The sequence below is a fragment of the Dendrobates tinctorius genome, unplaced genomic scaffold, assembly GCF_039654945.1.
Source record: "Dendrobates tinctorius isolate UK_male_01 unplaced genomic scaffold, ASM3965494v1 ptg000126l, whole genome shotgun sequence".
Classification (NCBI taxonomy): domain Eukaryota; kingdom Metazoa; phylum Chordata; class Amphibia; order Anura; family Dendrobatidae; genus Dendrobates; species Dendrobates tinctorius.
In genome coordinates, this window is record NW_027361794.1 from 3,082,496 (window position 1) to 3,098,000 (window position 15,505).

The 15,505-nt window shown below is 46.2% G+C and overlaps 2 protein-coding genes across 2 annotated transcripts in view; one reads left to right on the forward strand and one right to left on the reverse strand.

The window, feature by feature from the left end:
• LOC141047236 (uncharacterized) overlaps positions 1-15,505 on the reverse strand; it is a 351,306-nt gene that overhangs the window by 104,570 nt on the left and 231,231 nt on the right. The gene's annotated exons all lie outside the window — the stretch shown is intronic.
• The window catches only part of LOC141047224 (uncharacterized), a 96,528-nt gene that overhangs the window by 15,420 nt on the left and 65,603 nt on the right, over positions 1-15,505 (forward strand). The window contains exons 6-7 of the mRNA XM_073542180.1: positions 1,292-1,382; positions 4,717-6,171. Of these exons, the coding sequence (XP_073398281.1) occupies positions 1,292-1,382; positions 4,717-6,171 (1,546 nt within the window). The remainder of the gene's footprint in view (positions 1-1,291; positions 1,383-4,716; positions 6,172-15,505) is intronic.

Consider the following 15,505-nt stretch of genomic DNA (forward strand, 5'->3'; position numbering starts at 1 on the left):
TTCTTACAGTTCTCAACTAGAGTTTTGGACCACTCTTCTGTTGCAACCTGCTACAGGTCTCTCATGTTTGAAGAGCAATTTTAAGATCTCTCCACAGTTGTTCAGTGCTATTTAGACCCGGACTCATTGCTGGCTACTTCAGAACTCTCAAAGGCCTTGTTTCCATCTATTTCTTAGGACTTCTTGAAGTATGTTTGGGGTTATTGCCATGCTGAAAAATGACCTAGGATGCAAACCCAGCTTTTAGACACTGGGCACTACATCGCAATCCAAAATCATTTGGTAATCTTCACTTTTCATGATGGCTTGCTCACAGTCAAAAAATTCAGTGCCAGTGACCCCCAAATTATCTTTGAACCTCCATCATATTTGACTGTAGGTACTGTTTTCTTTTCTTTGCAGGCCTTATTTCCTTTTTGGTAAACCGTAGAATGATGTACTTTCCTAAAAGGTCTACCTTGATCTCGTCTGTTCACAAGACTCTTTCCCAGAAAGATTTCAGCTTACTCACGTACACTTTGGCAAACTGCAATCTAACTTTTTTGTGTCAGCAGTGGGGTCCTGTGTCTCCTGCCATAATGTTTAATTTGATTAAAATGTTGAAGGATAGTTTGCGCTGATGCACCTTGAGCCTGCAGAACAGCTTGAATTATTTTGGAACTTGATTGTGGCAGATTATCCACCATCCGGACTATCGTGCATTGCAACCTTTCATCAATTTTTCTCTGCCGACCACATCCAAGGAGATTAGCTACAGCTCCATGTGTTGTTAACTTCTTAATGATGTGGCACACTGTGGACAAAGGAACATCAAATTCTCTACAGATGGACTTGTAGCTTTTAGATTGTAGATATTTTTCAACAATTTTGATTCTCAAGTCCTCACACAGTTCTCTTCCTCAGTTCTCCATGCTTAGTGTGGCATGCAAAGACACACAGTGCAAAGATTAAGTCAACTTCTCCCCATGTTATCTGGTTTCAGGTGTTATTTTTCATATTGCCCACACCTGTTACTTGCCAAGAGTAAGTTTAAACGAGCATTACATACTTGAAACAAAGTAATTTACCCGCTATTTTAGAAAGATGTCAACTGTTTTGTCCTGCCCATTTTTAAGGTTTTGTGTGAAATTCTGTCAAATAATTTTCTGGAAGAAATACTTCATTTTCTGCAACAATTTCAAGAGTGCCAACACTGTCAGCCATGACTGTATGTTTTATACTTGTGTAATAAGAATGGTGGAGATGGCAGGATTAGAGATGATCAGAGACGTGACTTCTCGTTCTGTTTCAGGGTGAAGATCTGACCCATTTTAATACTACAGAGATACGTGTGTTGGGAAATGAGTGGTGTAAAGAGGAGATTCCTACATATGACTACCCAGGTGAGTAGTAACCACTAAATGCAGAGAAGTCACAGATTCTTCTCAGTCACCGGCTGTGGTTGCTTTATCGGTTGTGTAGTCCGGTTGTATCACAATCGGTGATCACCATTTTGCCTCTAGACCACAACGTTCTCCTCCATCAAAAACTGTTCAAATGACTTTGATCATTGAAAGCCCTTTTCTATGTAACTTACAACCTGGAGGATCCACCTACCCCCTGGGATTAGAAGACGCTGACCGTTACCTGCATAGATCTGTAAACTAAAAAGCCAATTGACAGCGTACGAAGAATGTGCTGACAAGTTAGAAAATCACTTGATGAAAAATATTATGATGGGCCTGTAAGATAAAGCAGAGGGAAATTATGCTGTTGGTGTCATGATCCAGGCTGGGGTTTGTTTCTTGTTTTTCTTTCCCTGTCTCTGGCTTTTCTGCTAATGACTGGCTCCGACTTCTCTGGCTTGTATTTGACCACGTGTATTGCTGATTCCTCTGGTACTGCGTTTCCTGTCTGTTACTGACCCGGCTTGTCTGACCACTCTATCACCACCTAGTGGCACATGCGCTGCTGCACTGTGGTGCTACGCTGTGAGTGCAACCTTTATTATCTCACCAGCATCCCCTGGTGAAGGTTGCATGATACTGCATTGTGTCAGCATTACAGTTGGCTTCCTAGAACCCTGATATCTTATTGGATGAATCTACCTTCTCTCCCTTCTGTGCTGCTGACAAAAAATATTGGCCCTTTTGTTAGTTTAGTGTAACGATTATGTAGGTACTATGGAATCTGATTGCGTGGGATAAAATTAAACTGAGACCAAAGTTGAGACAAATAAACTGTATTTAAACAAAGCAAGAAGTACAACATATACTAACAGAGATTGAGATTTTCCTGCAATTACAATGAAGTGCCCAGCACAAAACGGAAATGTCCAGCAAACATAATAGCGGGGCGCGACCACTAATACAAACAAGTCCAGCAGTAATATGAAGCAAGAGTGCGACTGGCACTTATAAGTAGAAGTCGAGAAATATGCAGACAGAGGAGCCGACACTTTTCATGGAATTCCAGAAATACACTGGTGGAGTATAACAAGGAGAAGGTCTCTAGTGTACCTTTTGGGCTGAAAAGTCCCGTTCAAGTCCAGCACCGCAGCCCGCACAGACACAGTCCAAGAAGTAATAATGTCAGAGATTCTTACAGACCACAGCAGTCCCAGAAATGTATAGCTCCTCACTTAGAAGTCTGGACAATAGGTAACCCTAGCCAGGATCAGGAAGCAGCACAGAGAACTGAAGGCAGCTGGAAGTGATGAGGCAGAGCACTGAGTAACGAGCAGCAGCAGGAACTCCAGAAACAAGCCAGGAGGAAGCTAAGAAGCCAACAGCAAACAAAATACTCAGACAAGGAGTATCTCTCGACCTGGATTTAAATACAGGACAGACAGGAAGTTCAAGGACAGGGCGAAGTACCAGACTCCATCTTGGACAAGGGCAAAACAGGCTTCATGGAACATCCGGAAACCTTAAATTTACATTGCGAAGAGCCACCAAGCCCCATACTTTATTACTCCAAAGAGGATTTGCCACTAGTTACCGTATTTTTCGGACTATAAGACGCACCTTTTTCCTCAAAAAATGTGGAGGAAAATGGGGGGTGCATCTTATAGTCTGGATATACCGACTAAGGCTGTGGTGGGGAGGCGGAGGAGCAACATCGGCGGAGCTCTGGGTCACAGGAAGCTGGCGCCATCGGCTGCGGCTAACTGTTGTGCCCGCTGCTAAAGAGAAATGAATATTCAGTGCCTTCCACGGGCGTGGAGAGCACTGAATATTAATTTCTTTTAATAGCATTTTGGTATGATTGCCCCCCAACCCCGGTCTTGGTATGCATGGCCCCATCCTTAAGATTGGCCCCCATCCTGGTACCATGGCCCCATTATAAAAAAAAAAATACACTTACCATACTGGTGCTCCCTCGCAGCATCCTGCTCCCTTGCCAGCAGCTGTTTTATGCTTGTAAGCAGCGCATGGCAGGGACAGGGACATTTTATTACCCAACACATAGTGACTGTTGGGGCCATCTCTCCGCGGTCCCCCGCAGCTTACCTCCTCGCTCCTGGGTCTCAATGTGCTGCTGGGCGGGGATTGTGGCCGGCTTCTCCTATGTTGTTGGCCTTGCGGCCGGCAGCGGAGCTTCGGGTCTCGCGCCTGCATCCTTTTCCACGGCGGTGCCCTGACCCGGAAGCTCCATCTGGCCAATGGGGACACACTGACAGATATATCAGGCTGCCCTCCCTTAGTGGAGGTGCCTGATTGTGTATTGCTTAATACTGTACTTAGGCCTCCTTTTACCTAGCTTCCCAGTTCCTCCATCTTTCCCGTGGCTACCTGTTCTCTAGTTACTAGGTTCCTCTCTGTGTGTGTGCCTCCTTGTGGTGGTCCCCTTTCTCTCCCAGTGTTTCCTACAGCTCCCATCCTCTCCATCTCTCTCAGGGGGTCTCCTGCCTCCGTTGTTCCCTCTGGCTCTGTACCTCGTTCCCGGGCTTCCACCCTTCTCCTGTCTTAGTCTGTCTGCGTTCTGTGGGATTCCTCCTCTTTGTCCCATCAGTGCCCCAGCCCTGTATTACTTTTCCTTTTTTGGCATTTTACCTCCCTAAGAGCCGCCCTCTTGGTACGGCTGTCTGGGCCTGCCCCTAATGATCCCTGTATAGGGGTCGGTTTCATCTGGTTAGCACACCTAGGGGGAGTTCAGTACCACGACCCATAGGGTCCACTCCAGGAAGCTCGCCTCTGCCAAGCATGACAGTGCCCAGATTGTGCTCCAAGAGTCACACACATAGCGTAAACTAAGTGGGTTCTTTGCACTGTAGTAATACCAAATATGTTGATGGTTTGGTCACACTGCAAGGCTCAGAAGCGAGGAGGAGATTTGAGTTTGATAGAGTGAATCGCGCTAGATTAGTTAATGGAAGCCATTTTGTTTTTCAAGATCCTTTGAGCCACTAATAATGTGGAAACCTCTGTTCTTCCATTGACAGATGATGGACCTGAGTTGCGACTTGTTTTTTTGCAAGAAGAAGCTTTTAGTGGTATTATTTTTTTTCCTACATAACATTGTTTGGTGGCTTTTTATTCCATATTTGGGAGGCGGAATGGTCAAACAGTTGAACACCATGCTCTACTGGTTCATCTAATTAGGTTTTCTATTAGACTGTCAATTCAATATTTTTACATAATTTGCCATTTCTACAGACAGTTTAAGTAGTAAATGTTCCAAAATATAAAATTCAATGATATTTTATTAAAAAATAATTGGTTTTATTCTTGGCAGATGACTGTACCAGGAGATCAGAGGGACAGCTGACATCTTCAATTTCTAAATCAGATGATCTTGATATTCCACAGAATACAATTGAAGTGACTGCCATTACTCCAGATATACCATCATCCATTCACAGCAAAGATCAATCATCAGATCCTTTGAAACAGGTCCTGTCTTCTGATTCATTACCGACTACTAAGGAAAATCAAAGTCACAAAATACAAATTAAAAAACGAATTGCTCTTAAAGCAAAAAAGTCATTTTCACATTCAGAAAATGGAAATCATTTTCCCCCTGAAAAGTCTTTTCTTAAGCATAAAAAAATTCACATAGAGAATGGATTTTCTTGTTACAAGTGTGAGAAATGTTTTAAACAGAAATCAGATCTTGTTAGGCATGAGAGAATTCACACAGGTGAGAAGCCATTTTCATGTTCTGAATGTGGGAGATGTTTTAGCCAGAAGTCAGATGTTGTTATGCACCAAAGAACCCACACAGGGGAAAAGCCTTTTTCATGTTCAGAATGTGGAAAATCTTTTAGCCATAAATCAGGTTTTGTTAAGCACCAGAGAACACACACAGGGGAGAAACCTTTTTCATGTTCAGAATGTGGGAAGTGTTTTAGCCGTAAATCAGATATTGTTATGCATCAGAGAACCCACACAGGGGAGAAGCCTTTTTCATGTTCAGAATGTGGGAAATGTTTTACACAGAAACCAGATTTGGTTAAGCACCAGAGAACTCATACTGGGGAGAAGCCTTTTTCATGTTCAGAATGTGTTAAATGTTTTAGCCGGAAAGCGCATCTTGATAGGCACCAGAGAATCCACACAGGGGAGAAGCCTTTTTCATGCTCAGAATGTGGAAAATGCTTTAATCGTGAATCGTCTCTTGTTGAACACCAGAGAATTCACACAGGGGAGAAGCCTTTCTCATGTTCAGAGTGTGGGAAATATTTTAGCCATAAACCAGATTTTGTTAAGCACCAGAGAATTCACACAGGAGAGAAGCCTTTTTCATGCTCAGAATGTGGGAAATGTTTTAACCAGAAATCAGATTTGGTTAAGCACCAAAGAACCCACACAGGGGAGAAGCCATTTTCATGTTTAGAATGTGGGAAATGTTTTACACAGAAATCAGCTCTTATTAAACATCAGAGAAGTCATACAGAAGAGAACCCTTTTTCATGTTCAGAAAGTGGAAAATGTTTTAACCAGAAAGTGCATTTTGATAGTCTCCAAAGTACCCACACAGGGGAGAAGCCTTTTTTGTGTTCAGAATGTGGGAAATGTTTTAACCAGAAATCAAATTTTATCAGACACCAGAGAATTCACACAGGGGAGAAGCCTTTTTCATGTTCAGATTGTGGGAAATGTTTTAACCAGAAATCGAGTTTTATCAGACATCAGAGAACTCACACAGGGGAGAAGCCTTTTTCATGTTCAGAATGTGGGAAATGTTTTAGCCAGAAATCAGATGCTGTTATACACCAAAGATCTCACACAGGGGAGAAGCCGTTTTTCATGTCCAGAATGTTGGAAATGTTTTAACCAAAAATTATATTTTCTTAAAGGGGTTGTCCATTTCCAGGGCAACCCTTTGTCATTACTCAAGCTTGGCTTTGTTAAAATAAAAACACTTATACTCCCCTTCTGTGCCAGCGCCGTTCCAGCTGTGTCAGCTCTCGTGTTCCCTATGCTCATGTGATGTTGTTTCATTGCACGAGCCCTGCGCCCAATCACTGTCTCCACCTTCAGTCGTATTGAACATCAACAGGAAGCCAGTGAGCTCCCTGTCTGCTCCCATCAGCACAAAGCGATGCGATCACATTGTGCCGATGGTCTCAATGGTGACCCCTTGCCGCAAGATGGCCACAGGTTTCTTCAAGGAAGTACAATATGTCACAAAAAACAGTCTCAGAATCAGTGGGATCCATTTAAGCGTTCTGGAGTTATTACCTTATAAAATAACAGTGGTCAGAATTGCAAAAATTAGCCTAGTCAGGAAGGTGAAAACAGGCTTCGGGGTGAAGGAGTTAAACGTCAAAAATCCCACACAGAGAGAAGTCATCATCATACCTAGAGTGTGAAAAATAAATTACTGGAAAATCGTATTTTGTGGATTATCAAAAATAAGTCAGACGGTGAGAAACTATATATGCTATTGACAAATTGTGCAAACTAGAATAGACAGTCATATAATTAAATTGGGAAATTACTTTAGAACTTACTGTTTCTTTATACTATAAGACACACTTTTAGTAAGAAACAATCTTGCGAATAAGTGAGTGTGTCTTATAGACTAGAGGCAGCTTCCTGTGACAGAGGAGAACGCTGAGACAGTGTCCTTCTTCATCACTGAGAGAACTGCTCTCTCTTCTCCAGCCTAATTCTTATCTAACTGATTGGTGTAGAGCAGAAGAGGAAGATACCGGGCTCTACACATAGGATGCAGGTCCTGAGTGAGCAGCTGAAGAACCTTGCACCCGACTAGCTAAAGGATCTTTTAGATCATGTAATCAATCCCATGACCTGGAAGGAACTGCAAAATGAGGCAATCTATATACAGTGTACGTGTATGCAAATGTGCATTTATAGTAGTAGTAGAACTGTGTATGTAATAGAGCTGTGTATGTAAATAAGGATAGGTAGCAGAACTGTGTGTATGTAAATGTGAATATGTAGCAGAGATGTGTGGATATGTAGCAGAGCTGTGTATGTAAACATGCATATGTAGCAGAGCTGTGTGTATGTAAGTGTTGTGGCATGTCAACTGGTCATGTGATTGATGGGCAGTATGTATAGCAGAGGTGGGTGGCCCTGTGATGGAATCCTGGGCGTGTTTTGCTCAGCAGATCTACTGCTGAGGGTTTAGTATACATTGGGAGGCTTCCAGGTGACTTGGAGAGATGGGTAGGTCTAGTCACCTACATATCCACCCAAGGGGTGTGTGTCTGAATACCCAAGATGAAGCTTGTATTTGATTGTGTGTTTGAGGACCTGTGGTGATATCACGATCACCTGACTAGCCATGTGATAGGTATCTGGGAGTGGTTAAGGCTACCTAATGGAGCCTGTGTGTTTGGCACATGTGGCAATGCTGGATAGTCTGAGCCAGAGGAAGGAGGCCTGTGACATACCTCCGGAGTGGACGGTCTGATAACCGTGAGTGATACTGACCGGGGTCAGTGAGAGACATTTGTGGGATACCTCTGAGGATAAGAGGCATCCGGGAACCTGTGTGGCCAACACCAACAGGTAACGGACAGGGATCTATGTTATGCTGACCGGGGTCGGAAAGAGACTGTGTTTATGCTGCTTACTAATAAACCCATTGGACTTGTTTTTTAACCCTGAGTGTCCCAGCGCATGCCTCAACGACCAGCAAAATGAGTACTCCCCGTCCACTCATAGTGTGGAACATTACAATTGGTGCTAGACTGCGGGCAACGGTCCACTAAGCACGTGTGGAGGTGATTGCTGTGGCTCGACGGGGGTCACAATTTTTTTTTTTTTTGGCCTTCAAGTCAGCTTGCTGTGGTTCAGCGGGGCCATGAAGACTGAAAACTACTGGCGGTAACTCAGTGGGGTTATGAAGTTTTGCTGTGGATCAGCGGGTCCACGAAGTCTGACGTGCAGAGCCTTGCAGAGAGGAGCCTTGCAGCAAGAGGTTCTGCAGCAGCAGGAGCTGCAGTTGCAGCAGCAGCGGCTGGTGATCGGCATCCGGAGATGTCGGTTGTTTGTGGCTGCAACAGAAGCTGTGGCAGTACCAGCAGGAGCTGGTGAGGTATCGTAAGAGGACAGTGTGAACCAGGTCACACAAACTCTTAAAGGGCCAGTACAAGCCCAGAAAGACCTAAGTGTACTGTGGTACTATTGGGGCAGGTAGACTGCTGTGCAAAGGTGGTGAGGAAATCCCGAAAGGGGAGGAGTCACAAAAGGGGATAGTGGCCCAAAAAGGGGCGGAGCTTTCAAAAGGGGCGGCATCAGTTACCTCAGTGGACATGTCTGGGAAACAGCGGTGTTTGTGATATACTTATTCCGAGTGCGGCATAGACTTCCCGTTTAATGACAGGCCGCATGTATGTACCGTGATGTTACATTGGGAAGGAGTCTCTGGATGACTGGACTCAAAGAGTCAGGTGACTCTGACGGGAACTCCTCTCGTTCTCTGCCTGACCAAGAAAAAGGTCAATGTTCGCTGCATCCATGGGGTCACTGTGGACTATACTGTGGACACAGTGATGATTGATATGTCCAAAAATGTTGAGTGTTAAGATGGCGGAATAACACCAAACTTATTGTATCCCTTTGAGAGGGTCCGGGACTTTGTGTTCTTTGAAGATCTACGGGAAGTTGATGTAGTGTGGGGTTGCTCAGAGGAGAGACAGAACGGTTGTATGGAAGCTCCACTACAGCAGGAGGCTGTGGGGGGTTCCTGTTAATAGGATGTATAAGGAGGAGGAAGTAGGGCCACCTAAAGGCTATAGTCCACAGTTCGGGGTGACCGGAAGAAAGTGTGGGTCTGACCAACTCGGGGACAAAGCTGGGTTGACCAAACTTGTGACCGTGGGAAACGGGGTAGCTCTAGGAAAGGGGTACGACACCTGTTTAAGTGGGGACTTGCTGTTCCTGGATGACAGGGTGTGTGGGGGTGACTCCAATTCAGACTGTGACTCGAACGCAAAGGAAAGAGTGCAGTAAGGTGGAGCCGAGTAAAAATGGCAGATCTTCCTCTTGTCGCAGGGGCCACGGAAAGGCGGGACAGGCTACACCCTCACACAGAAGAATGATGAGGAATAGATAGGGTCACATGCAGATCGGGTCATTGTCCTTGATAAGGAGGTCACTTTATCTCTGACAAACCCCAGCACAGAGGGAGTTAGTGATGGGCTTAAAACAGACCTGTAGTAGACCCGCAGAGACCATAGAGGCAGATGCAGGAACAAGTGGTGATCTGAAGAGGCAGAGTATGGGTGGGCAAGATGGCCCATCTGAAAATATAATCAAATTATGGCGCGACACGTGTTGGCAAAAAGAGAGCAGGCTCACGCAATAGAGATGCTTAAAGAAACTGTAAAAGAGCATATTGAATGAGAACGGGTCCTAAGACAAGCAGCTGAGCACAGAGTGGATGAGCTGGAGAAGGAAGTTTCTGAGATCAGAGGTCACCTATTAACGTGTCAAACTGAGAACAAGGCCATATTGAAAGATATGGAGGTGCTCAGAGAGGCCCAAGAGAAGCATCAGCAGGAGCTTCTCCGGAGAGCGGATGAGCGTCTCTCTGGCAGAGGAGCGGGATAAAGTTCTCCGAGAGCTCAAGATAGAGAAGGAGGCTAATGCCCAGCTCCAGTAATACATGGATGATCGGGAAATCGAACTGTCGCGCTGTCCCGGTCTGATCACCATGAAAGAGAGTGAGCTGGAGAGGCTGACCAAAGAAGGGGCCTCCACGGAAGAAGAAAACCAGCAGGGGAAGTGCCACGCAGTTGGCCATACTGTTAAGGGGAAAATATATGGCATATGAATATATACAAGAATCAAAACTGTACCACTATATAGACGCTTTGCTGAATATTGGGATCATGTAACTTTAAGATACTTCTGATTTTCTGAGAATTGTTTCTGTATTGTATAACCCAACTAGGCTTCATGTAATACTGGGTGGACTAGGGTGGATCGGGCTAGAAGACGATAATTATGTACATAATGATTATGTAGCGATATGGGAACATATGAGATCCCACGAGATCAATACTAATTTACTATTTGGGGTAAACAGTAATTTGGAAATGCACCCATGATGTAACACAATGAGATTTCTGTTATAAAAACTGTACACCTTGGATTAAAGATAGAGAAGAATCATATTGACATGATACACCTTGTCTTGTGTATTCTTTTCTCCGTGCACGTAAAATCTCTGCCAGAGATCCAATTCGGCCACAGACAATTAAGACGGGCCACACCCTAGTGTGGCAGAATCCATAGAAATCAACAATACAAGGGACGTCGATGTCTTGGAAAACTGCGCTGACGTTCAGGATGAGTAGGTCCCAACAGTATTGCCAAGATGGTGAGACTTCAGTTTTCAAGTGCGTTATGGAGGTACCCGAAGACATGCGAGAAGCGTGTGCCAGTGAGGATGTGCATGAGGCCTTTAGAAAGGCGGTAGAAGCATGTTGTGTTAACTGGGTACCAGAGACAAAACAGTTGGTCATACTGTCAACTAGGGAAATCACAGTGAAGCGGGTGGCTGTCCTCTGGGATATGCATCTACAATGCCTCTGCATGAAGCAAATGATCCTGTTGAGAAATAAGGAAGCCACTCGACGTCAGGAGCAGGCGAGGAAAGCACAAAGTAGGCTGGGCTTTGCTTTCTGAGGAAGCCCTCGCAAAACGTTCATTGGGGCAGTGTGTGTACCACAGGACAGATATGGGTAAGAGCAACCACTTCTTGTGATACTATGTTGCTAAAACTATTAGAAAAAAGAAACCCTAAAAAATAACTTTTATTATGTAAATTTTCTAAAAAAGGGGAAAGGTAGAGGGTCTAATTGTTAGGACTGTCAACAACACAGAAAAAAATCTGATAAATAGATAATCACATCAAATGGTGTCAAAAATTTAGACACCAAAATATACCAAACAATAAGGAATGGGCTAGGGATGATAGATGGTGCCTAAAGGGGGTTTTACACTAAGCGATATCGCTAGCAATATCGCTAAAACGTCACCGGTTTTGTGACGTTATAGCGATATTGCTAGCGATATCGCTATGTGTGATACTTACCAACGACCGGCTCCCCCGCTGTCCATCGCTGATCGCGCGAGAATGTCCGCCTCCATTTCTCGTCGTCAGCTTCCTGCTGGGGCTTCCTGCTGTGATGACGAGCGACGCGTGGAGGCGGGCGGGAGGACGCCAGGATCGCTGTGTGTGAAAGGTGAGTATCGTGCGCTGCGTCGCTGCTGCATCGCTGTGAGATCTTTCTGTGTGAAAGCTCACTAGCGATCATTTAGCGATGCACCAGTGATCCTGACCGGGTCGGATCGCTCATCGGATCGCTGGTGCATCGCTAAATGTAAAAGGGCCTTTACCCTATATAACATCCCTTCCTGACAGCGGAGGTTGGCACCCTGGGAAGCGATATTGCACCCCCGCTCCATGTCGGCTGACCCTAAATGACCCTCCACAGGAATCCCTGTCAAAAGCCACCACCAAACACCTAGACATATAAAGTGCAGTTAGTGCAAATACATATTTGATCCATATGTGTTCTCAAATTAGCCTTGTTGAACCAACACATTGATAAGGCTCTACACAAAGTCAGTTTATAGATATCAATAAAAATTCTATGACCCAGATATCTCCTAGTGGTGTAGGATAGGGGAGAGAGTGTATTAATAGCTGATGGGGGGTGACCCACTTCTTGCCGCCGACAGACACGAGACTGAGACAGGGGTTGTATTCAACAGGTCCGTCTTTATTGGCCACCTCACTGACGACCACCGCAATTCACCACAGGAATTTCACACTTCTTTTATTCACAGACCCGGGTACCTTCACTTCTTACATCGTCATGGCGTCCTTTGTGGCTCTTCTCACTGTGCCTGCCCTAGGCCCATCCACCACATCACTTCACCATTCCAAGTACGCCGTCCGCTTGGTACCCTCAGACCATCTACGTCTGCGGCTACTGTCCTTTGGGCCCCCCCCCGTGACCGTCTCAGCTGTCATTTACTCTGTGGAGCCTTTCTACCGTCTCTCTCTACAACAGAACCTTCCTACAAGTGAGCATCCCTGGCTGACTGGACTTTCCTGAACCTTCCCTCAACCTCTTATACTGTCAGTCCTGGCAGCTCCGCCCACTATCACCTGACAGTTTCTTTGAGCAATGGCAGTTACACAGTCAAACTCCTACACTCCCCACTAATGGTCAAACTACAACACGGCACCCCTTTCTCTTTATCTCAGCGCTTTTGTACCTACACTGCGCCAGAGGTGTATCTAGGCTTTCTGGCACCCAGGGCAAGAATTCGGTCCGGCGCGCCACACACACACACACACACACACACACACACACACACACACACACACACACACACACACTTTGCACACTTAGTCCTGTACCTACGAGCTGCTCTTCCTAATGTTCAGTGAAAAACTGAGAAGCAGGAAGAAAAGAAGCTCGTTGTCACAGGACCATAAGTATGAAAATCTCATATGAGTGAAGTGTCCATGTGATGACTACTGGAACCTGCAGAGCTGAATCCTGACATTGCAGCTTCTGAATTCTCACAACGAATACACTACACACTTTTAGGATTCTCCCGTACCGGTGGCAAGAGTACACGGTCATATATCAGCACATGTATGTGATGTTATATACTTCTGGCCACATTCCGACTAGACGTGCACAGCCTCGCTCGGTTCATTTTCATTGAGTGAAGCCATGCATGTCTAGTCATCATGTGACCGCATGTATGTAAATTACTGGCACGAGAGAATCCTGACAGCGTTCAGTGCGCAGTGTGAGAATTCAGAAGTCTGCAGTCACAAGCAATGACTGCAGACTCAGCACAAACCTGGAGAACCCCTGTAATGCTCCTAACAAATAAAAACATGAGAATTAGTCAGTATCACAAATAATATTTACATCCAGGTACCTTATAGATGACGTCGTCTCTGGAGTCGTTCTTTTCTTCTTCTTGTCCTGACCCCATGATGAGTTTTCTCATCCACAGCTGTCTCTGTAGACGTTCATCTTCTCCGGTCTTCTGCAGCAAATCTCCACACGATGCCCTTAAAGATAGAAGTGTTATTATAATGCTCCTAAATAAAAATGTCTGCAATACTATTCTCCTCCCTCCTCATACTGTCTCCTCTAACATCCACCTGTTCACCATACTGTCTCCTCATATATTTACCCCCTCACTCTCTATACCAGTGATGGCGAACCTATGGCACGCATGCCAGAGAGGGCACGCAGAGCCCTCTCAGCTGGCACGCGGCCTCGCCTCACTGATCCGGAGCTGCACTTCCTGCTTCTCACACGGTGCGCGGAGAGGTGAGTGTGGCCGCTGGTGTGTGTGTGTGTGTGTGTGTGTGTGTGTGTGTGTGTGTGTGGCTGCTGGTGTGTGTGTGTTTGGCGAGTGTGGCCGCTGTGGTGTGTGTTTGTGTGGCGGTGAGTGTGGCGGTGAGTGTGGCCGCTGTGGTGTGTGTGTTTGTCAGTGATGGGGAGATGGCCGATGGGGAGGGGGCCATTGATGAGAGGGCCAGTGATGGGGAGAGGGCCAGTGATGGGAGTGATGGGGAGAGGGACGGTGATGGGGTGGAGGAAATGATGGAGGTGGTGGAATGGGCAATTTCTACATGAAGGGGATCATGATGGGGCATATTTCTGCATGAAGGGGATCATGATGGGGCATATTTCTACATGAAGGGGACAATGATGAGGCATTTGACATGTGTTGGCACTTCGTCATAAATAATTGGGTTTTAGGTTGCAGTTTGGGCACTCGGTCTCAGAAAGGTTCGCCATCACTGCTCTATACTGTCTGCTCACACATACCCCTGACTCCCCATACTGTGCCTGCACACATATCCCATCACCCTCACTCCCCATACATTTTTCCCATCGCTACTAACTCTGTCCACATACATTTACCCTTTCGCTCCCCACACTGTCTGCACCCATCCCCCATACTGTTTCCTCATACATGCCCTCATACATACATACTATTCGTTGTGTCCTCAAATCTCCCCACACATTAAATCCCCCATCCCCACTCCAAATCCCCCCACACAAAAAGTACCCCCTCATCCGGTCTCCAAATCCCCCACACATAAATTACCCCCTAATCCCCACTCCAAATCCCCCCACACACATTAAGTATCCCCCATCCCCACGCCAAATTAACCACATCCTTAAAGTACCCCCTCATCCCCACTCAAAATCCCCCCACACATAAAATACCCCCTCATCTCCACTCCCAATCTCCCCACACATAAAGTACCCCCTCATCTCCACTCCAAATCTCCCCATACATAAAGTACCCCCTCATCCTCACTCCAAATAACCCCACATATAAAGTATCCCCCTATAATGTCCTCAGATTTCTGTCCCCTTCTCCCCATATGTTTCTACACCACATGCATCTGTCTGCACCCATCCACCCATGCACTCCATATAGCGTCCCCGACCCCAACCATCCCTTCCTAGCCCCCAGAGCATGTCCTTACATTTCCACCTTTGATCTTCGGTGTCTTCAGCTCCATTACCCCGTCTGGAGCTGGAGCACTTACCACCAACCGCAACGCTGCCTGTGCCCTGTGTCTTCGCCTGTGAAGAGCCGGCGTTTGACGTCAGCAGTGTGATCATGTGACCTGATCACGCTGCTGGCGCTTCATTCATGCAGAAGTGCTGGCGCCCGGCAGAGTTTACAGCAACAAGTGAGTCACGTGTACTAGCGTCTGACACCTGAAGACGCTTGTACACCGAGTCACTGACCGACGCGCAGCACTTTCTCTGAGCCAGCTGTCAGTTTGACAGCCCGCTCAGAAAACGGGAGAATCTGTGTGGGGGCGGCAGAATGCCGCCGACTGGGAGCCTCCTCCCTGGACCGCCGCATCAGGAGGCCCGATGGCGCCCCTCTGTCGGCTGCGCCCAGGGCAAATGCCCCAGCTGCCCCCCCCCGGATACACCTCTGCACTGCGCTACGCCTGTGCCTCTTACTACAGGCAGATCTGTCCGTCAGTTCAACCTCCCTACAGTGGTGTATAAAGAGAGTATCATATA